This window comes from Amblyomma maculatum, chromosome 11, assembly GCF_055883805.1.
Source record: "Amblyomma maculatum isolate TAMU_Amacu chromosome 11, ASM5588380v1, whole genome shotgun sequence".
NCBI lineage: Eukaryota > Metazoa > Arthropoda > Arachnida > Ixodida > Ixodidae > Amblyomma > Amblyomma maculatum.
In genome coordinates, this window is record NC_139354.1 from 141,673,965 (window position 1) to 141,697,195 (window position 23,231).

General features: G+C 44.8%; 1 protein-coding gene across 1 annotated transcript in view; it reads left to right on the forward strand.

Annotated features, from left to right (window-relative positions):
- Positions 1 to 23,231, forward strand: part of LOC146175095 (venom metalloproteinase BumaMPs1-like) — a 192,608-nt gene that overhangs the window by 20,109 nt on the left and 149,268 nt on the right. The window contains exon 2 of the mRNA XM_084584531.1: positions 18,834 to 19,006. Within this exon, the coding sequence (XP_084440657.1) occupies positions 18,834 to 19,006 (173 nt within the window). The remainder of the gene's footprint in view (positions 1 to 18,833; positions 19,007 to 23,231) is intronic.

A 23,231-nucleotide genomic window follows, 5' to 3' on the forward strand; every position in this document is an offset into this window, starting at 1 on the left:
TGTTCCGCTTGTTGCAACTTTATAGCGTCTGACCCATGTTTCAGCATCGTTTTCGGGATTGCAGAGGAATGCACGCGGCTCTCGCTGATGGGGTGAGCTCTCTTCTTTACCTTTCTGCTCCTGGGTGTCCGTCGCTGAGTCGGAGCCATTGGAAAAAGGTTTGTTGTCGATAAAAGAGGCAAACGTGCTATATGGCAGCTGTGAGGAGGTAGTGGCCAATCTAATACACCTCAGCCAGAACCTTCACCAAATATAGCTTTGGAACAATTATATGCAGGTGAAAGCTCGTTGTTTTAAAACTAATATTAAGCGGATCATACTCAAGATCAGTCTTCACGCTCCTCTGCCCTCTTCTCCCACAACCTCCTCAACAATCTGCTAAGCGGAATAACAATGTTACTTCACTGGTATACACTAAGCTATTAACATATGCATATCAAGCTAAATATCGCTGCTTTCTAGCTTCAAGGAAAGGTCGTTTTGAGGATGCTCACTTAGCTACAATGTGTCAATGCGAATTCAAGAACACAGAATCCCAACCAACCAATAGTGTTGTTTTGTGTTTGTTTGCCTCGGGTTGATGTAGTCTACAGGTAGAGAAAGAAGGCAGCTTTCTAACAAACTTCGGGCTTCTTGTGTTGTTAGATGACGTGGCTAGCGTTTACATGTGCCCTCAAAATAATATCTATGACTATTCTTTTACAACTGACAGGAATCAATGAAAGGTAATACAGAGAATATTGCAAATGAGAATATCGAATGGGCTCCATGCTGCTACACAAAATTTTGTATGTTTTTATTTTTACTCAGTGTAGAGCCTGTATACTCAGGGTTGAGAGAAGAATCTCAATTGAAAACTAATGTATTTATGTGATACACATGCGCACAAATATTGATTTTCACGTGTTGTTTATGTATAGGTGAAGAGCTGACGCAGTTTTGTTCCGAAAGCAATACGCCTACAGTAACACAAGTATGAACAGCTCATTTTGAGAATAAGTGTTCAGAATGAAAATTTTGTGAGGTTAGTCATAAAAAGAAGCATATACTTATTGACGAATTCAGTGAAAACTGGAACATTTACAAGATGAGAAAAAAAAAGTGAATAGCAGGTCTTCGTTTTACGTGCCAATATCATGGTTAAATTATCATCTTCCTAGATTAGCTGCAAGAACGACTACTGCTGATATATTTATTACAAGAATTTTCGGAGCACAAATATAGTATGAAAAGTTTACGATTTATCCGAAGCAGATTCATTAAACAAGACAAAAAGACAGGACAGGCACCAGGCGTGTAGGATTGTTGCTACCGAGTAAGCCGCTTTGCCAGCACGATGAGTAATTAAATTTTGAAATAATAACTAAGTGGTCAAAACGCACACTTTAAAACTCAATGAAGCTGATCTATAGTCCTGCTTCCATGGTGATATGCTTGTTATGTCATCGTTGCTGCGCAGTTTGCATTGCGTTATTGCGAGCATGTCTTTGCATTCTACGAAGGCTACCGTAAAGTGGCAGTGAAGATGTAGCGAAAAAACCACACTCGATGCAATCTGTGCTGACATTTCAAACTTGAAGTAGGGCTGCTGTGAATGAATTGAACTGCGTTGATTTTAATGTTACATCGGCAGGATGAATTTTGATTACTAAATGGCTAGGTCAAATGTTTTTCAAATGTTACGCGGCTCCTTTCTTATCAAAGTTTCGCCGAATACCATATATAGGCATTTGCTTGCGACTACGTTGGACTGAACAACGTTTTGGCCATAAACTGCGAGTCGTTTAAACAAGCAGGTTCATTTTAAAACGAGGTGCTGCCAGACGGCCTTTTAAATCCCAAGAAGAGTGGTTGTAAAGTTCATGTCGCTACGATATTTTAGCGATGCTGCGCGTTTATTTCATGAGACGCTTTTTTCACGCACGATCTGTATGCCAGCTAACAAGGACTACGAATATGCTAAGAAGTTTGCCTTTACAAAATCGTACCCAGCTGTCACAACAAACGTTGATATTGACATTTATTTTAAGGGCAGACTTCCAGCATTCCTAGCTGCCATCATTAGTGTCAAGCTACCCCGGGCGCAGAATGTACTTTTAACAACATAAGCCAGATGTGAATCTGCGGCCTATTCCAGCCGGCCTTCTTTTTTCTGAGACCAGCACGTCCCAGTGACTATCGTGTAACTTTTCTCATTATACATCTTCGTCCGCTATATAACTAAATTTTAATTACTGCATTGTTTTGAAAAATATTCATTAAATAGCAATTGTCATTGCAACATTACTTTATTTACTAGTAGACAATATAAATACTTACACAGCCCAGTACGGGGTTTACCTATCAACCTTTATAGAAAAAAGCCACCTAGAAAGCTGATTATTTTTTAAAACACAATTTTTTCAATTATTTTGCTAATCAATTACACGATCGTTTTTATTTATTATGAAAAATTAGGCTTCTACCGAAAACTCTTTCATAGTAATAACCTCATTTGTAACTCCAGGCGCATTTCGTAAAACCAAAACTAACGGTCTCGTTTTCCACTTTCTGCAATATAATTATCCGTTTTTACAATTTTGCTTACTGTATCTTCTGACTATAACAATTTCCATTCATAAGAATTGTTTCTAAACATTTATGCTTATTTTTCTTTCAGTTTCATATACTAAAGCATTTCCGTGCGAATTGAACCTACGGTGGACTGATTTTGTTTTCAATTTTTTTTTCATCAATTCGTAAACATTTCTAACTGGAAGCATTTACATTTACTTAAAACTACTTTGAAAATAGTCAACTTTACCAAAGTCCGTTCATTATGCTAACCCAAAGCTAAACAGTAGTAACGTTGGAAGTTGGGCGAGTTGAATCTGGTTCATTTTGAATCATTTTTTTTTTGGTTCAGTTGAATCTGGCTCGTTTTTACTTGTGAATTGCCAACCGGAGACAAATTACAGTTTTTAGAAGTGCTGCTATCCGTCAACTACAGTCACGTTTGTTGGCGCTATCATCAGAGATCAATCAAACCCTTACTACATGGCGCCTCAGGTCATTCGAAAGTTGCAAAAAACGGAATTGTTCTTTCTTGTCTGTGTTCAGACCTGGTAAAATATTGCACCCACGACATGGTGAAAAGCTTCCATGAAAAGGTGAATAGAATAAAGGCATCAGGTTATCCGGACAGCGCAATAGAGTTCGCATGTGATAAACTTGTCGGCTGGGTAGAAGGTAACGCACCAAAGAAGGCATCTGACGATAAGGCAAAAAAGAAAAGGTGGTGATGCCGTACAAGCATCGATTTTCACACAATCTCAGCAACGTGCCCAAGCGCTATGGTGTAAAGGTAATCTTTTCCACTCCAAACAAGCTCAAGAAAGTGTGTGGCTTAGTAGGCAGAATGATGGCGAATCGGAAGGGACAAAACAAAAATAAGTAAAGATTTAAAGCATGCCATGCTTCAAGGTTCATTCCTTGCAAAACGGGGGTGGTATACGAGCTGCCAGTTTCCTGTGGAAAGACCTACGTAGAAATGTAAGGCTAAAGGAACATGAAGAATCGCAATCAGGGTCAAAGTCCTCGCATTTGGTTGACCATTGCCAGGGATGTCAAGATTATAAGCCGGACTGTAAGCCGGAATGTAAGCCGGTGCGCAAGAAAAAAATGCAATCCCTTTTATGAGGAAGCAGAAATATTGTCAACTCGTAAGGAACGACTTCAGTGTGAAATCACGGAGGCTTTTTACATATCAAGACAAGGGAGTACATGCATAAGCGCACCGTATTGCTCTAACACAAAAAGAACTGGCATATATAGACCCCACATGGAACTAATCTCTCCCGTCGCTTCCTTCATCCTTTTTTGGTAACTCCTGTTTGCTTTTGTAACTATGAGGCTCTTGTGCTTTTGTTTTTACATCATATCTTAATAAACACCCCCACCAGATTTATCATGCCCTGCACTTTTCCTGTACTTGTTGCTATCACGATTGTTTTCTTGTGCTTTGTTTCGTGAGATGGTTATATATTCCGTGTTTTTCAATAGAAAGTTTCGTTGTGAAAAAGCGCTCGTGTTGTGTCCTTCTACTCTTGGTCCTCGTTTTTCGCGCTACCTTCAAAATGAACCGAAGCTAAATGTTTTTGTTACGTACCGAAAATACTTCTTGTTATAGCGGTCCGGCTTTTTGTTTCTGTTGTGTTCCAAGTGCTGTGCTCGTCCGTTGTGTTGTGACTGGAGCAGTGCGCGCTAAGGAGCAGGCCCGCACCCCTCTTCGCGCTTCGCCGGGAGGACTCGCCGTCTGCCTGCGCTCAGCGGGACGCCCCCCACGGCGGGCTCCCTCACTCTCCTCTAGTTGTGGGAAACAAGCCCCATCCCCATCTCCGGCCTCCGTTCCCTCCGTTCTTCGCGCGGCAGTTCGGCCTACGCCTCGGCCGACGCTTGTTGCACCCTCTTATCTAGTGAATAAACGGAGTTAACAGTTTAACAGTAGCGCGTACGTCTTTTCTACATTGACGACGCGCAAACACGACAGTTTCTTAGTTTTAACTTCATAATCACACTTCTATATTTCCTTGCATGTCATTTTTGTATAGATTTACTAATAAAAAGGTTCGCAAGAGTGACCCATGGTATTCAGCCCCCTACACAGTGCGCCGCAACGTTACCGTGCGAATTGAAGAACCTCTAATATATTTATAACATTTCCCCTCGTTGTTTTCGGCCTTTACTTACATGGAAAAAGTGAAATCTTGTTTTAAAGCTTGCTTAATAGCGTCACGTGGTGGTGACTAGAGTCGATAACAGAAATGAAGAGTCGTTGATGGCACTGAAGAAACTCTTTATTGGGCTGACTTGATCCCGCAAAATAACTAAGCAACTCGGCGGCGAAGATAGCAACAAACGTGCTCGTCGATCGTCGAATAAAGAATGCCCGTCACACTCGTCAACGCTCAATTTAAAGGCTGTTCAGAACATTCTAGATAACATCGCAAACTGCTACCAGCACAACCTGGAACATTGTAGAAAGACACACGAGAGGCCGGAATCTTCGAGAGAGATCTCGGCGCATCGTTCGCGGCAGAGAAAATGATAACGCGTCGTACCGCGACAACGAGAATGAACAAACACGGGATACAGAATTGATACGCGTGCCAGAATCACAGTGATAAGGCCGAATGCCGGCGGCTGTTAAAAAACAACAAATACAGGTCTGAAAGTTTCGCGGCAATAGCCAACCAGAAACCCATTAGAAAATCATTCCATCACTTACTGATAAAGCAAGTAGGAGCAAGGCCAAAAAAAGTTAACAGAAGACTGAGGAGGACCAAAGCTAAAAATAAAACCTGCTATAACCCTACTGGACAATGCTGTATGATGCATGTAGTCGTATAATTTGGTTTGGTTTGTGGCGTTTAACGTCCCAAAGCAACTCAGGCTATGTAAGACGCCTTAGTGGAAGACTCCGGATTTTCGACCACCTGGGGTTCTTTAAGTGCACTGACATCGCACAGCATACGGGTGCCTTGCTTTTCGCCGCCAGCGAAAGGCGGCCGCCGAGGCCGGGATTCGATCCCGCGTCCTTGGGAACAGTAGTCGAGCGCCGTACCCACTGCGCCACCCCGGCGGGGTAAGTAGTCATATGAAATCTAATTGGTTCTTTATTCGAAACTCAGATTTCTGCTTTTTCTGAATAAGCAAGTTATAACATATATAACTTGTTTCCCGAGAGAGATAAATATTTGCCCCAGTGCCCATTCGTTCTGCATGTATTTTGCTGTGCAATAAACCACAAAAATGAAATCGTACTACATATTATGTTATTGTTGCATTTGATTTATATCATTTATAATTGCAAACAATCGTTTTCACTAATTATGGCATTAAAAACGGCAATTGATGATATGTCAACCAAACCAATTATTTTGGTTGATTGCATAGCTGAAATCACCTGATATACGGTTACGGACGAAGAAGATGGGGACAGTCCATTCTTCCCATTATTCAATGCCCTGTCTGTTGCGCTATTGTTATGGATCACCGGCGCAGGCAGGAGTGCTTGCGTTGGCCCGCCGGCATTGATTAAAGGGACACTGCAACCCTTTTTGCAAAAATTAGGCTTTCAGCAGAAACCCACAGCTTGTCACGCTGTGAACTCGAATATCCAAATCAAACTAGGCAGAAAAAAGCAGAAAAAGCTTTTTTGCAGTAGAAATATGCAGCCAGCGCGACAGGGCTCACTGCGGGTCGCGCCGCCGTCTGTGATTGGCCTAAACATCGGGTGACGACATCGTGAGGACCGGCGATGCAGCTGATCCGCTGCGCTGTGTGCTGATCGCCGCTGTCTGCGGCTTCGTGAACGTCATTATTGCACGCCATTTCCACACAAATGACCATCGGGATTTTTACCGCGTGTATCCGTACCAGATGCACCCACAAACGACGCAGTGCTTCCGTTGTGGAGAGCGTGGATTTGGCAAGAAAACTTGCTTTGGTTGTAGTAAAGCATTTTAAAAATTCATATGTGTCATGATTAGCAGAAGCTATACTTCGTCTCACAAGATGTTTGCAGCTCAGCGAAACGTAGAGGCACCCCGGTTCAATCAGGATCACGCGCATTACAATAAGCAATTGTGCTCCTATGCACTACTCGCCCCCCAAAATGGTGGAGGTGGCAGTAAAGTACAATTCTCTATTATTATGCGCAGGGACGAGAGGAACTTAGGAGCACAATTGCAAGGGCTTCTGTGCCTTTTGCAGTGCTACAGATATATCTTGTGAGACGAAGTATGCATGGCCCTCCGCGCGCATATTCCTTGGAAGGAAGGGCAGCAAACAATGCCCTATCTACTACCTCTGTCTCAGGTTCCCGTCCCGCCAAAAACAAGTCATTGTTGTGAAACAAAGGACCCAAGGCTTGGTGTACCAAATCCTGCTTTAGTGCCAGTCGTTCTTTGTGTTTAACAAATAGAAAAAACAGTGCTAAATGTTAGACAGAACACACAGAAAAACGAACGGGACAGTGCTTCAACGTGTGTTCTGTTGAACGGAACACAGTGTTGGATACTTGTGGCCCAAACCCGGTCTGGTTTGGGCCACAAGGCTTTACCCGCGGATCATCAAGGCGAAAAGCCGTTGTCTTCTTCCCTTTTTCTTCTATCTTCACCTATCCAGTAACGCCCATCGCCATGACCAAAACCCCAATGCCATCGACAGTCTTAATCCTCCCCGATCAGAACGATCGCTCGGTGGCCCTGGGTAATGTTACGGACGAATAACTGGGCAATCGGGCGGGCAGGAGTGCACGTGTGAGGCTCACCACCGTGCATTAAACGCGTGTCCTGATCATCGGACAGTTTTATTTTCTCTTTTCTTATGTTTGTCGGCTTTCCGCCCGTAATATTATAATTGCAAAAACATATTTAGTTGTGGCAAGGTGTACACGTATTACGACTCGTTACTTGGGATGCGCATTTATTCGATTTTACAATAAAGATAAAAGAATACCATACATTTCAACTCTTAATAAAATACAAAACGTGCATATTATATATAGATGAGAAATTTCTTCTTTCTGTTTGATACCAAATTTTTTTCTGAGAAGTCTTCTCCAGCGCCAGTACAAAGGTCAATCAATGTGTTTATAACAAAGTAGCTTTAGCACTGACCCGTCTAGACTGCAAGAATAGAAGCGGTGACAGAAAGTATATATTCAGCAGCATGCTTTCTTCTTCCAGCTACACTACATAAAATGAAGTTTAATATGGTAGGTGCTATCAGATTCACATATATCCCTATTCTTTGCAGAGATTAGCATTAGCGATGGTTCCGAAGAAAGTTCTGGCTGTTGAGGAAAAGCACTTTCCTACGGGTCATTTACTTTTTTTCATGCAAACAAATTCTGCGTTTGTAATTCTTTCAGCTGTGCCATATACTACATACATTCTCCCGCGCGGAATAAATGTAATCCACAACCTGCGGATTCCCCTGAATGTTTGTGTGAGAGGACTACCAGCCAGGGAGGTCCAAATGATACGCATGCTAGGCTTGTGTTACAGAAGACTTCTAAACAACTCGAAAGAATCAACAGAATGACGGGCACGGCCAGACTGTACCGCTCATCAGACGTATCGCTAACGAACTAAAAAGCATGGAATAAAAACATATCTGTCGATTAGAGCGGGTTTTTGTACTCAGCACGATTGCCTGCTCCCTCCCGTACTTGCAACTGCAATTCGCGGAGCAAAATGAAGGGCGAGGCTGCCCTGATCACTACCACCTCCTCCGGGAGAGCGGAGGAAGCGGCTATATTTTCAGCTATAGTAAACGCCACAAGCACGTCACCTGGCTGGTTGGTTCAACATATTTTAAAAACTGGGAAGAGACCTTGGCGCAAAAAATAACGCACATAAAAAAGAGACGACGGTACAAAGTACCATTGTTCGCTGTCATTTGTCTCCCCGTCTCTCTCTTTTGTGTGCATCAATGTTTTGCGCCACTGTCTTTTCCCAATTCTTGAAAAGTATAGCGAACACCTCCGCTAATATTAATTCACTGATTCTATAACAGCATTCGCAATTTCGCCAGGTACCGCATCACAACTTCCTCTCTTCGGAACCTTAAAAACACCCCTATTCCAATTAGAAAAGTCGAACTAATCTGGGGAACGAGGCGTCTCACGCGCAAGCCAAAGTTTTCGTCACCCGGACAGTGAAGGCGCCCTCGACCCGATTTTCGCGAGCGACGGGTTAATTTCTTTACATGGCATCACCCACCACCTGCGCGCACATATCCCCTCCCCACAATTTTTTAGCGAAGGCGCAAGTCGTTTCCTGGAGCCGACTACAAATAAGCTCTCTCCTAAATTCAGTGGTGATTGCCTTCACGTACCCATGCCAGTATAACCCAAACTGCAATAAATGAGGGGAAAGAGCGGCATACGACCACATTCTGGGAAACTGCGCCAATGATCCGACTACAGCGGAATTAATACATTTCGCTACTCCGGAGTGGCGGGAAGCGGTGCTAGACAGCTTGAACCCGAAGATCTAACTACCGGTCATCAAGCGGGCTAATGCGGTTGCTGCCAGCCATGGACTATCAATCATCTAGTACGTCTCCCCTTCGACCTGCTTCAGCGACGAAATAAAAGTTTAGCAATTTAATTCAATGAACGGTACCGGCCATAGCTCCTGTCACGTGGCGTTCGTTGATGCGCGTTCAAGTGTTGGATTGAAGATGGCAGGGACGCTAGACACGAAAACGTATCGAGAAATCTCATGGAATATTACACATCACGAGCACAGATCTCGCGCACAAATCATGCGCACTAGATTTCGTCCCGTGAGCCTAGAAACAATTTCGTCTTAAAAGAGAAAACGTGCTTCCCGCGCGCTGATCTCCTGGGCATCCAACCTTCCGATACCCAGAAAACGAGCTTCGCTGACCGCTGCTCTGGTACCAAGACATTGTTGAGGACTGCAACGCTAAGCACCAGAAGCATGCACTTTGAGTAAATGGGCGGCGTCGACCGACGAGCTCGTTCGGCGGCAGCTGCAGAGAAACACCTTCTGGTGCCCGTCACAGGCTGGTCGCTACAACACAAATGTGCAACATGAATAGTCTGCTCTGTGAAGGGAGGTGTTGCGGTTTATCGCAATTGCTGTGTGCATGCCACTCCAGTCCCCACATTGCTTTCCGTCCAGCCCTTTCTGACGAGGCTTCTGAGGCCTTCCCTCTCTGGTGCTCCTATTAGCGGCCTAATTATTAAAACAAGGCGCTCTCTATGAACGCCATCAGCTTTACTTGCAGTGGAAGAAAAACGGCCGGTGTAGTGATTTGCAAACTCAGGTAATATTGCATCAGAATTAGAGAGCAAGGCACCACTTTAATAGAATTCAGAGACTTCTTTGGAAGCTCTATGGCGACGCTCATGAAACAATGTCTGTGCAATCAAGAAATTGGTAGCTTTAAAAAAGAAACGTAAAATAACGATAGTAATGTAGAAAACAATTAAAAAAAATAGAATGATAGTATTATTAACCGATCTAAACCGATAAATTATATACAGGGAAAAAAAGAGCATGATAGACACTGCTGCCACCCCGTTTCAAAGGGAACGCTCTTATATTCTATCCATTCTATACTGTCTACTAGCAAACCACTATTGCTTTTAGACCGCACACGGGCCGCCGAAAACGCTCTGCATCAAGCTTTGGAACGTGGCATTTTACAAAAGCCATCTCATCTGTGTATAAGCCAGGATCATCACATTCAAGCTCGTGCATATTACGAAGCCTCTGCAGCAGAAGTTTGTTTTCATCGTTATTGAATTAAGACCTGGCCGAACCAATCTCTAAAGCTATGTTCTGAACTTGTCGCTTAAAGAACACCCAAGCTACAACTGTTGGTGGACTCGAGGCGAAACAAGAATCCAAAGCTGTCTTCACGCGCCGTGCAGTCTTCCTCGTTTAACAGCGCACCATTAAGCTTTCACCGGGCCCTCTGCGGCTGAACCTTTGGACAGGAACTTTCGCCAATCCGCAGAGTGACCATGCAGTCGTTTCAAAAAGCATTTGGTCGGATATCACATGAAATGCGCCGTTTAAGAAGTTCTGCTGAGACGTAAATGCGATCAAGACCAGAATGTGAAGCTCAGATAATAAATGTGAATGTGGATGACAGTCCAGTATCAATTAACCCTACGTTTTCAGTGATGCATGACAAAATACCACGAAGTTATCGGCATTTCGATACGCCAACTACAGTCATCGATCACATTCTAAAAACACGCAATACCGCTGACAAATGCTTCTCTCTGCACCTGGCTATTTGAAGAATTCAGATTGATATACCTCCACGCTTTGCAATTTACCTGAACGCCCCAACATAAAAGACGACCTTTTGCGTCAACAGAAAGAAACAGAGAGACTCTTTTTCAAGAACAGAAAGAAAACCGCCTAAAGGCATACCGAGTGAGACACAGAGACATGATAATCTGTTAAAAAAGTTCGCCGGGCTATCTCTGGGTACAATTCAATTTTTATCTTAGTCTTCTGACAGCAATGATGTCTAGTCGACTACCCGAAAGCAGCTGACGCAGCTGTATCTGTTTCTGCTTACACCGGAGACCACACACGTTGATGGTTGCAACAATCACCTACTGTGCGCTCGTCATGGTGACCAAAGTGCACCTAGTTCAAGCATGCACGATATCTGGCTCCAATTTGGAAAGTGATATCACTCTGGAACTCACAGCCTTTCTCCTCGACCTGCAATGAGGAGGAGGTTTCTTGCCCTTCGCCTTCCAGTGGCGGGATTTGTGTTCAAAGGAGGCAGTATACTCACTGACGCCCAACGCTTCGAGGCCACACTTGGACATGATGGATCCGAACTGCACTTGCCGTCACTACCAGGCTGCCAGCTAGCGTCCCTAGGATGAATTCGACAGTTTAATTAAGATTGTCAGCAGCGAATGAAAGCTGCACATTTGTCTTCCTCCTCCTCGCGCACAGCACTTGCACGCTCACAGAGAGTGCATCAGTGACAGCAAATTGCAGGCGCCTGGTCAGCCAGGTTGTGGAATAAATCGGCTGACCAATGGTCAGATTTTGAAGGCTTGTTAGGCTCCCGCTGCACACCAGTAATTTCCTCACGCAGCTTTGAACCGCTAGTCGCTGATTCAACAGACCTAACTGCTGTCATGCCAACAGCGGCATCCATAACCTCTGCTGTATCAATTAAGGTCCCCTGAAACGGCCACCAAGAAGCCGCTGATAAATGTGTTCAATGTGTAGAACAAATCCTTTTGAGCATTAGCACAAAGTATAACTCCTTGGAACAAAGCCAGCGATTTATTGTTACTTTTAAAAACAGCGTTTTTTGAAATTCGCGGGCAGAGAGGTCGTCACTTGGCGGTGTCGCATGGAACTATTTCGTTAAACCGTGACATCACGGGTGAGTTAACTGGCAAGGCTTGCTAGGAGCTGTCATTCGCTACAGCCACTGCAGCCATGACGTCACGGACACACTTCCGGTAGCTGCGAAAGTCGACTGCTTGTGCGCTGCTCGAACTATGGCTCGCCGCCCTTATCGGTTAGGCGGCCATTGCCCATCAAGTACAACAACCGAAGCGACGCAGTGATCGGCGGAACGAAGCTGCATTTACAAATATCTTATTTATGTAACGTGGTTTCAGGAGTACCGGAGTGTCGTCCGACGAGGCGTCAACAACACGGTCAAGTACCGCACGATGGCAGCACTTCCTCGACCGCCGTAGACACTGCCGCTGTGGCCCCCCTCCGGCATACCGTTCGCGAACGACATGGCGGATCGTTAGCACCGATGTCCGTAATAAAGCGTGCTAAAATTTGTTGGAATCTGGAATACTGAGCCGAATATCAAGTATGAAGCCCTCGTGAGGATCGCTGACCAGCAGCAAATTGCTGGTAAGAGCGATAGCCGTGACACAAGCAAGTTTCTGCTCAAGCCAGCTGCCGCTGGTGCATTTCGGCTCATCCGATCTGCTCGTACTAGTTCTGAGATTAATGCGTCGCCAGAGTTAATCCTATTATTATTTTACTATGGCAAGATTCAAATAAGGCAGTTTCATAAGTAGACGATTTACGACAGCGTTGATCAGGTTCAAAGCGCCGACCGCCGCGGCTTCGAAGAGAAACAATTCAGGCCTAGCGGCGACTAGGAACGGTCACGCACGACGCCGTCGTTCGCCGCTCTCGCGCGGCCCACACCTGCGGTAATTGTGTAACGTATATCAGCCTGCTTTCGGCACCGCATGCTGCAAGCGTTGCGAACTCGTGTACTTTCATAGCTAAGGCCGCGCATTTTTTGACGTTCTGCTCAGCAACAAGCCGTTCAAACGATACTGCAGGCAAGTCAAGGATTCAGTACGCAGTCGCTGCGCTGTCGGCCGTAATCGAAGACGTCGGGCGGCACCATATTCTATACATCGATCTTTAAACATGATACAGTGGGCAAATGAATAACTTTGTGAAGCAGACCCGCTCATACGTTTCGCGCATTCGGGCGCCGGCGAGTAGCCTCCGTCAAAAGACGCCGCCAACCTCGGTTAACGACAAAAACCGAGGTCGCCAAGCTCGGTTTGCGATAACCGCGGTTAGTGGTGTAACCATCCGCCGTGTAACATGGGCTAACTACGGGTTCGCGGTTACACTAAGCTTCGCTGCGCGAACTTGCGAACTCCTCAGGCGAGAGCGAGCGAGGACGGGTTGATGCCAGTACGCCATCAAGCGAGCGAGTGCGCGGCTAGCGGAAGTTCGAAGTGACGTATTTCTGGACGGAGCTTTGAACTTGCTTGTATTCTTTATTTTTTTTATGGCTCTCTTCGGCGTACGAGTTGAGAGGAAAAATTGGAAGGGTCATTTTTACTCGCCGATATCTCTGGTGTTGCAGAAGCTAGATCGAAAACGTTTGCGGGAGAATGATGGGTGGTTCAATATCTATCAGTCTTATGGCGTTGTTTACCCTTCTTGGTGACCCATTTTATTGGCCCTTTAAATGCTCTTGCCGAGTGTAATCCACAATATGGCTACTACTGCGGAGTTTATTCGCCTACAACACTACGCACTACTCTCTAGTTTGGCCGAATCGCCGACACTCATCAAAATGAGTGGTAAGGCGGTGTCCTCGTATATGACCAACCTTGTGGCAACGAAGAGACAGGGGAGGCCTACCTGGCATGGCCCTAAAACCAAACACAGCAGACCACAAACTGCCAAAAGATGGGTCACGTCGTTTACAGTGAAGCTATCAGCAAGAGTCAGAGCAATGTCAAGATCGATTTAAAGTCCGCATTCTCTTCATTTCCGATACTCTCCAGAGCTCCATTGTAATGAAGCGACCTTTACCACAAACACGGAGACGTCACGGATGTTAATGACTTCAATGTAATCGGGGAGTCAGAGAAGCATGAGTTTAACAATTTTTGCTTTTGGGTTAATAACAAGACACCGACGGCCTTTCACCTGTAATTCTCCAGAGCTCACAACCTTATCTTTGGCCAGTGTTGTCTTGCATGTCACCATCCACACATGGGACATATAGGATTGAAAGATTGAGCTAATATCACTTAGGTCTATGACTCCATATAAGGTATCTCGAAAGTATAGGGCACAGTAGGGATGGCCAGCCAGGTCGGCATTAAAAAAGCATAGTTGAAAACCAGCTTACCAGCAGACAGATGGGGAAGGACGTTACGGTAATATTACTGGCGGCAGACGCCACAGAAGTACCTCGGCTGAGGGCCGATTTATCCGTTTCGGTGGAGAACATCACAAAGGGAGAATTTCGAACTCTGTCTTTCTCTTTCTACCCACTACTCTACTGTGACAGATGATTGTTTGTATATGTTCGTCCTTTTCTAGCGCGACCTTTCTGTTTCGTAATTAGTATCTTTTCCTCGAGTACGCTCGTCCTTCGATGATTGCCCTGTAAACACGCTGAATCAATTTTGTCTTTCACCAATGACAATCCATGCTTCAAACGTATAAGTATTTTGCACGTACATTGCACATTATCCAAATAAGTTATGCACTGGCTATTTTTTAGTCGTGTTAGAGGACATTTTTCTTTCTACTTCGGATATATGTCGCACTGTGCTGCCTGAGATGATTTATATTTTAGATTGAAATGCGGTCAGCGGAGCAGTGGTGGCTGCATTTCACGATGAATATTTCGGCAAGCGGCGACGTGTTTAGAGTTATGCTCGAGCAAACTTGCTATGTTCCTGTGCAAAGGCAAATTTATTCCCTGTACATTCGCATTGCAGACTCGTCATCCGTTGCAGATAAGAACGTGCGACATAAGGTCGGAAGGCGACCAGCGGTTGTTGATTGTAATCAGCGCATACGCTCATGGCAGCACTTGAAGAAATCGATAATGCAAAATGAACTTCAAAACTGCTTAGTTTTTTAAGTCTTTATCCAATTTAGCTGAGACGCCACATGCATATATTAAACTTTGCTTTGTATAAACAAACGATGATGTAGGAGCATATCAAACTGATTTATCACAGTACACAGGACCTGTTCAGAACTTCGATAAGTCTTATTATATATCCCCTTTGCAATATACCGGCGTTAAATTAGTCTGTAAACTAGGAACAGGATATATGTACGTACATATCCTGTGCGTCTTCCTATATTTCTGTATGTTTCTTTACACGTTCTTTATGAATCACATCGTTTCCTGCATGCTCTTATATTATTTTATAAAGGACCTATTCAAATCAAAATAGGTATTTCAATATCTGATACCTGTTATATGCCAACAATGCCCTATGATTCGTTATCGCGGCAACTCTTGGCCTTTGCTTTTCATTGTGATTGCGCATGCGTTTCAATTTATGTCAATCCTTCGTTTACCCATACCCCGGAATATTACTATTCTGCCACTCTGGGTATTTCATGGCTTATATTTTAAGGTCCTGACTATTGAAGCCGCTGAAAACAATCATAACCGACCAAACAGCGCAAAAGCGCATGCTTAAAGCATATCCCCTTCGTCTCCTTAATACGTAACTATAGTTTACAAGTCTTCCTGGCTATCTGTAGAATAGCGTCTGCATACATAGAAAATGAGGAGGTGCTGCGTTACAATCTTTCCGCCTAGTCTATATAACAGGTTAAAACCTAACGCAATTTTTGTAGCTTCAATTGATGCTAGCGCCGTCATGCGGCCCCTTTTGGCAGCGCGCCAGGCTCTCCTATAGAGTGACGGAGACGTTTTATGACCATAAACGGTATTGAAGGACTCTGGCATTACTATGGGGATATAATGTCTACTCTCGCAGCTTTCGCTCGTATCACTAGGATCAATTTATGCTTAAACGCGAACAATATTTTATAGTGCGCTGTTCTCGCCTGTTATATTGTAGCATCGGCGAAACGTGCGAGCGCACCGTGCAAACAACCAAGGTTTCAGATTATTCTTGCAGACCACGCCAGTGATTTGGCTTTCTTTGAGAATCTCGATGCCGAGCGCTAGTGTCGACAATAATATTGTAGTTCTTGATTTTAACTGGAGCACGTTGTCTAAATAACCATCAGCGTTGTGCTGCTTTCCGAGCATGCCATCCCAACTGGCCCACTGAACAAAAATGCACAGAGAAAGTAGCGAAAGGAGGGATTGCAGTGCTTACGAACTCTATCTAACACGGCAGCTGATGTGGTTCCTGGCTTCCTTCGGACGTTTTCGATGAATTTTGTTGCTAGTGGTCAACAGTGCTGGTTCTAAGGACACTTTCGGTTTTTCTATTCATTAAAGCTAACGCAGAGCAAGCGTGGTACTTCACAGACTCTCAATATAAAATAGCCTTTAAGTGTCTGCGGATGGCTTTTGCACCAAACAACAGGTGGAAAATGGACTAAGTCAACTCTTGAGTATCGGTTTTAGGGTGCTTATCGTAGAAATGTCACATACTCGGTGATCCCCTTCATCAACACAATTTGACGTTTTGCGGTAGTAAACCAATCGAATCCCCGCAAGCTTCTGCATTTCGCTCGGCGTGTCTCCGACAGTTATACCACGAAGAAAAAATGCTTTCATTAAAACGCCGGCATAGAAATGCTGCGGGAGGTGGTCAGTTCGAAACCCGCCGCCGGACACCAACCAGTAAAATTGGGTACAAGCGTCCCCCGGCCTGGCGCCCGGCTCTTTCAGGGGTGTGCGTTTGGAAGAGGCTCTGCTAACCCTGCTGTTGTGCTCCCTAGAGAGCTTAGTTTCAAACAACCAAAACATAATGGGCTGTTGCCGCGCAAGGCGGACTTATTGTTGTCCGATGGCGGAACGAATCACTGCCACATCGGCGCAACTATTTGGGCCGTGGCACCTTTTCCCAAGCATTTCACCCCAGAAGAGCCGAGCACCAGGCCGGGGGAAAGCTTGTACCCATTTAAAAACCGGTGGGTAACCGGCGGCAACAGGGATCGAACCCGGCACCTCCCGAATGCGAGGCAGATGCTCTACCACAAGGCCACCGAAGCGGTGGCCTTGGTGGGAGAAGGGGTCACGGCCCAAATAGTTGCGCCGATGTGGCAGTTGCGCCGATGCGCCATCAGACAACAATAAGTCCGCCTTGCGCGGCAACAGCCCATTATGTGGCCCTTTTCTTTGTTTTTTTTTTTTTCATGCGTTGCCTAAAGCGAAAAAAATTTCACCGTACTTCCCAAAACGTTGCACGAAAGTTTATATTCGTCAGCGAACAAACTCGCCGCCAAGTTAGGCGCAAAGAGTGGCTGTTACGTAGACAAAGATAATGCAGTTCTCGACGAAGCATAAAGCGCCCAGTGCCGATGGGAAACATTTCTGCACGGCCCGGACGAACAACAAACCATGTGGTATTTAAAGCGCCTCTGGTGGGCACCGTGAACGCGAGCATCAAGTTATAGAGATGAGTCAGCCGGATGTGCCTGCGCCCCCTCGCTCTTTGCCGCGCATCTGCTGATAGAGCGCGCTGGTATGCAGTTTTTTTCCATTTCGGCCACCGCTCGTGCGCTCCGTATTACTTTTGGGGCACCTGTATATCATTTGCGACCATAGGGGTACAGCGGACATTTTTTTAAAGGGTTCATGGGTTTTTTAGGGTGAGTCATTATGTGAACCTGTTTCTTAATGGGGTCGGCAGGTAAAGCTTCTACTGTGTTTAAGGTCATTGCAGTTTGAAGACAAGATGAGATTTGGCATTGGTAATATAGGTTCGACTGCTGTTCAGGTGAGGGTGCGTTTAACTTACAGAAGCAGTTGACCACCTGTTGGGGTCACGGCATGATCAGTTAGAAAATACAGTTATCACGTGTTGCGCAAGAAGCTGATTGGAATGATGATGAGGAGAAATGTGACTTCTTGTGGAAAATAGTCTTGTTAAATTTAGGGCGACTGTAGTCCCATGGAGGCGTTTAATGCTCAAATTCAGGACGTTTATGAACCTGTCCTCGCTGCGACCCCCGTACATTCGATACAAGACTAATATTAATGGAGTATTTTGGGGCTTACCAAAATGTCAGTCAATTCTTGGCGAATAATGCACCAACGGGATAGGTCTATAGAAGAATGAGAAGTAAAAAAAATTAGCATATATTGCCGATGTACCCGGAGCGAGACGAATGTGGTGGGTGGGTACTGGGCCAGGGATATGTGCAATAGCCAGCAAAGAGTAGAATGGCGTTATGTTACTGTAAAAGGAAAGCCCTAGGCATTTAGTTTTCCTTCTTGAATGAGGAGTTTATTTTATAGAGCTTACTGGTGAGACATCTACAGTTCAATTGTATTGTATTAGAGGTAGAGTTAGTGGCCACTGGCATAAGGAACAAAGGCTATCATTTGAGGCAGTTGCTACAGCGGGATAATTAAGGATATCTTTGTAGTTGTGACTGCAGATTGTTGGAGTTCAGCATATTTTAAGTCAAAATAACTGCAAACATTAGAAAATGAGGCCCTTTGCGAATAGGCTCAACAGGCGATTGATGTGAACGCACCATACCACGCTGGTGTTCAAATGAACTTGACGACTAGCATCTACTCCGTTCATATGTGTTCCTTCGGTCCCTTGTGTCCTAATAAGCGCTAAGAAATATGGTCAGTGAAATACAGTGCCGTGTGCTTTGAACAGCCTTGCAAGAATCCTGCTAGAAGAGCGAGTAAGTAGAGCATATGCAAACGCATTCACTGATAAATCGAAAATATACGGTACGCCACAATTCCATTCTTAAACAATTTCATTATTAACAATGCATTTATTGAGACCTTCCGTGTATGAAAGTCTATTTTAGAGCCGACAACCTAAGCAAACACTGATTTTTCAGGGTCGCCGAAGCCTCGTGTTGTCTACCCTTTGCTTCTCGGAGAACGGGCGTATGACGGCAGAATTGTCATTCACGTCCACGATGACCTCACGTTGTACCTAAGAAAGTCCTCAGTCGCAGCGCCCACAATGCAAGTGCTCACGGAGGAAAATGGGCAGCCCGTCACACTTTTCGTAAGTGAACAACATAAAAGTTCCATCTACTACCGCAAGACTGAACCAAAACGTCGGGATATATTTGAGCAAGATATATAACAGCACTTAATGCGCAAACCTGGCAGGCACATTGATTAGCAGAGTTACGGAGTGTTTTCTAAAAGTTCTTGTGAGCAAAACTTATCCCGTGTACTCAGTAATGAACTGAATAAACATTTTTGCACTTATAACAGGTCAGAAAAATTCACATGTACTTGTATGTCATTTATCTGCATGCTTCTCCGTTTGGAAACCTGGGCAGTAACAAAGCACTCTCGTGAAGCAACATATTTGACCTCACGATGGGAGTGTAACGTGAATATCTGTGTGCTACTTGACAGCCGCACTGTTTCTTGATTTACAGTAAGCTAGACAAAACAAGTTCTCCTAAAGGAAACATCCAATTGCTGTCACGGGCGCAATTCTGTACTGCAGATCACAGAATCAGGTGCTCAACCAGGAGCAGGCAATGATAAGGCAACATAGATATGCTTACAAACTTTCGCCGTGCTACATACACCAAAAAATGGCCGTCTGTGCAGTGCATATAGTGGAAGCTTCTTTTACGGTCTTCTTGAAGACACAAATATATACACATTTACACGTCTGCAGTTCTACTATTCCAGGAATTGCAATAAACTGCATGCTTCAAGCCCTGCTTTACGAGCATAACCTGAATGAGTCACAATACTGCAGAATTCGAAGTAGGCCGGTCATTCCCTCCCTAAGAAACCACCATTTTAATTAATGAAACCTACGTATTTATCCAACCCATTTAATTGTCAAATTTCCTAGTAAATTTTTTATTGTTAGTAAATTGTTCTGCTCGAGTGAGAGAAGAAATCAGTGTAATCCGCTGAAAAGACGTTTCAGACGCTCACACTATTTGACGTTATTTTTGTTCATCTAATCATGAATGTAACGAACCATTAGGCAATGAATCTCTCGATGGCACGTACATTCTGAATTACCGATTGTCATTTCCATACAAGTGATGCATTTTAAAGCTTGATATACCAAAGCTGTCGCAGTAGCTGATATTCAATAGTAAACTCTCTGCGCTGCCTATCTCCTGCCGAGTTCTGGGTTACCTGAAGCATTGCTAACCACACGACAATTCGATATCGCAACCAGTGACCACAGGTGATTCAACGCACCTTCCTTCAGTTGCGACTGTGCAGCGATATGGGCCGTTGCTGCCTATCCTTTAAGAAGATGAGTTTAATTGTTGTAGGCTACAGGTGGGATTAGCCTTGCTTTTTCTGCCGTCAATTTCTTCACCATAGCGTCACTTACGTATTAAGAAAAAAGTTTTAATATCTATAAAATCTGCCGCACTATGCGCACAGTTACTTATAAGAGGGAATTTTCCACTCCAGCTTCACATTCATTCACAGTATAACATAGTCCACTCCAGATGTCACCATCTACGCACACATATACCCACAAAAGAACATAGTCCATTCCAGCTGTCACCATCTAAAGTCAAGCTCAGTGTCCCACAGAAATTGTAAAAGGCGTGATGTCTCCCTCCGGCGTGTCTGGCTTCCACTAGGGTAGAAAATATCCTGAAGTGCACTGTTAAAGGTTCCTGTCTTAAAGGAAGCGAGCATCACACACCTTTCCGTTTTGCATACTCTGAACAACGCATAATATAATGCTCTATATTCCCGCACACACCATATATAGAATACAGCGGAGACGATGCCATGCCCGTATTATGCATCTAGTCAAGAGTACAAGCAAAGCAAGGGAGAATTCGATATAGTAGAATGGCCTGATGTCGTGTTCGTTCCTTGGTCACACATGGCTTGTGGGCGCACTCTACAGGGTACTAAATGGTTGAGTACTGTTTGTCTGAAGAGTCTTTTTTTATATTGAGGGACTTGTTTTGAGGAAGCACCTAACAGTGCTTTATGGGCGAGACTGTCTGCCACCTCGGTGCCTCTGACACCTCTGTGTGAGGGTACCCATTGGAAAGTAAAGTAAAGCATCTGCTGTGCAGATTCTGCACCAAGCGTAGACAATGCATCAGTAGGAAACCCACGCTCTAACCTTTGAAAGGAATTTTGAATTTGTGAGTGACAACAGGTTGATCCGGACAAGACTCTAGCTTCCTTAAAGCCACCTCAATAGCAACAATTTCTGCCGTTCGGGGGGATACGACTTCAGTAAAGCGTGCAGACTACGTATTGTCCATAGAAGGAATGTAAAAAGCCGCTGAGTTAGACTTTCTGACCCTCTCTACAGAACCATCAGTGAAAACGTGAAGATGCCAGCATACTCTCCTTCCCAATATTCAAGTACGAGCAAACGCGTTGCCGCTAAAGAAAAACTGCGCTTTGCGATCACATGGGGAATCTTGGCTGCACAGTCGAGGGTCGAAAATGACCACGCTGGTTTCAACCGCTTCCTTCACCTTCGAACACTAATGCCAAGAGAAGTGAGAGTATTATGTGCCAAGAAGGCTCTCGACTCAAGTCTCTAGCGTATCCGCTGAATAAGGGATACGCTAGGATACGCTAAATAAGGGCTCGTCGGCGCTGGCCGAGCCACTCTGCTGCGTCGGCTTGTGCATGCTGCTCAACTATGAACGGAAGACGGAAGGACATATGTCGGGTCAATTGTGAGCCCGGATGGTTACTGGTGAGACGGAAAAACCGCAACGAAGGAGGACAACACTAGTCTCCGAGGCGGTCACGTTGCATTAGTGGTTTTGTGAAGCGACAAGGCCAAGAGGTTTCGATAGTGGCTCATGAAATACTGCATTATTCGCTGCCGCCTGAGGAACTCCAATGGCTCTTCTTAAGACCTTTCAATGGAAAACTTCGAGACATTCAAGCTGTGATGCCTAGGGGAAATTAAAGGTAAATGATACATTATAGAACTGATTACCAGCCCTTTTTGACGTATGACCTTGAAGAAAGATGATTTCCTCATTGTTCACTTGCAATTCTACGGATCACATTGAGACGCGAAGATAGAGATGAGACATCGCGTCGACAGTTTTTCGCCACTGTAGACGGGAGTCAATAGTGACGCCCAGACAACGCACGTGATTGAATTGGCGAACCTAAGAGTGACCAAGGTATATTTTAAACCGCGAATGACGTCTTCCTATACCTGGAAACACAACAGAGCCGCATTTTTCCACTTATAGAGACAATTCCACACCTTGAAGGTGAGCTTGTATCAAAAGTAGAGGATGTCGAGCTATCAGGGCTAATCACTTGTGTTGGTAGCCAGTTGTCAAAATACAATTGTCGTCAGCATATATTGGCATTGTTGTGATCGTGCATGGTCCGTGCTTGCGCGCACTATTGTGCGTCTGTGAGCATGGTATTGATATGTGCTGTTGGTGCAAGGGCTCTAAGTGAGCGTGTTCACATGAAACTTTTTGTGTGAGCATGCTTTGCTTTGTCGTGACCCTGCAACTGCAAAGTTGGCCCTGTGAAGGGAACGTCAAGAAAAATACAAGTAAACGTCGCCCTGTGAGAAATAGCCGGAAGTGCTTTTGTTCAACTTTTTACCCTTCCCGTCGAGAGGCGTTATTGTCAAGTGAGGAATGCATATTGTACAAAGGAGACGATCGGAGTGACACGTCCGCTGACGTACAGGAGAAGAAAGGAGCATGAGCATTACGGCCATTAGAGGACTTCCCGTGAATGCAGGAAAGAGTTGCAACTGCCGGAAAGGAACAATGCTGGGAGCAGTATTCGTGGAGCGCACGTACTCTTGGGTTTCTGAGAAGGAAATCCACTGGCCGGAACCAACATAGCGGATCGTTGCAGAAGAATCGAAATTTACCTCCTCGCCGTTCCCAAGCTCTACCCGACAAGTGACCACGCCCGACGAAACAATACTGGACCAGTCAGGGCATCAGACAATCAGTACAGTGGTGTGTTCGATTGGTTGCCGGTATCTGAGGGGTGTACCCTGGAACTGATTGGTCAGCATCTTCAGAGAGGGGCTGGACATAGGGGGATTTTAGGATGTTGCAGAGCACGAAATGACGCTCTGAGCCCTGGTAAACGGCTCATCCAGACGCTTCTCGCTATGAACTCTTAACGCTTGCGATTTTGCCGATATACCCTTTTTTCACGTAGATAAGTTTCCTCAGAGTGCCATTAAACCTGCTTGTATATATTCTACCAACTTCGAAGATTCAATCATTCATCAACCCGGAGTCTCTGCACGCTACCAG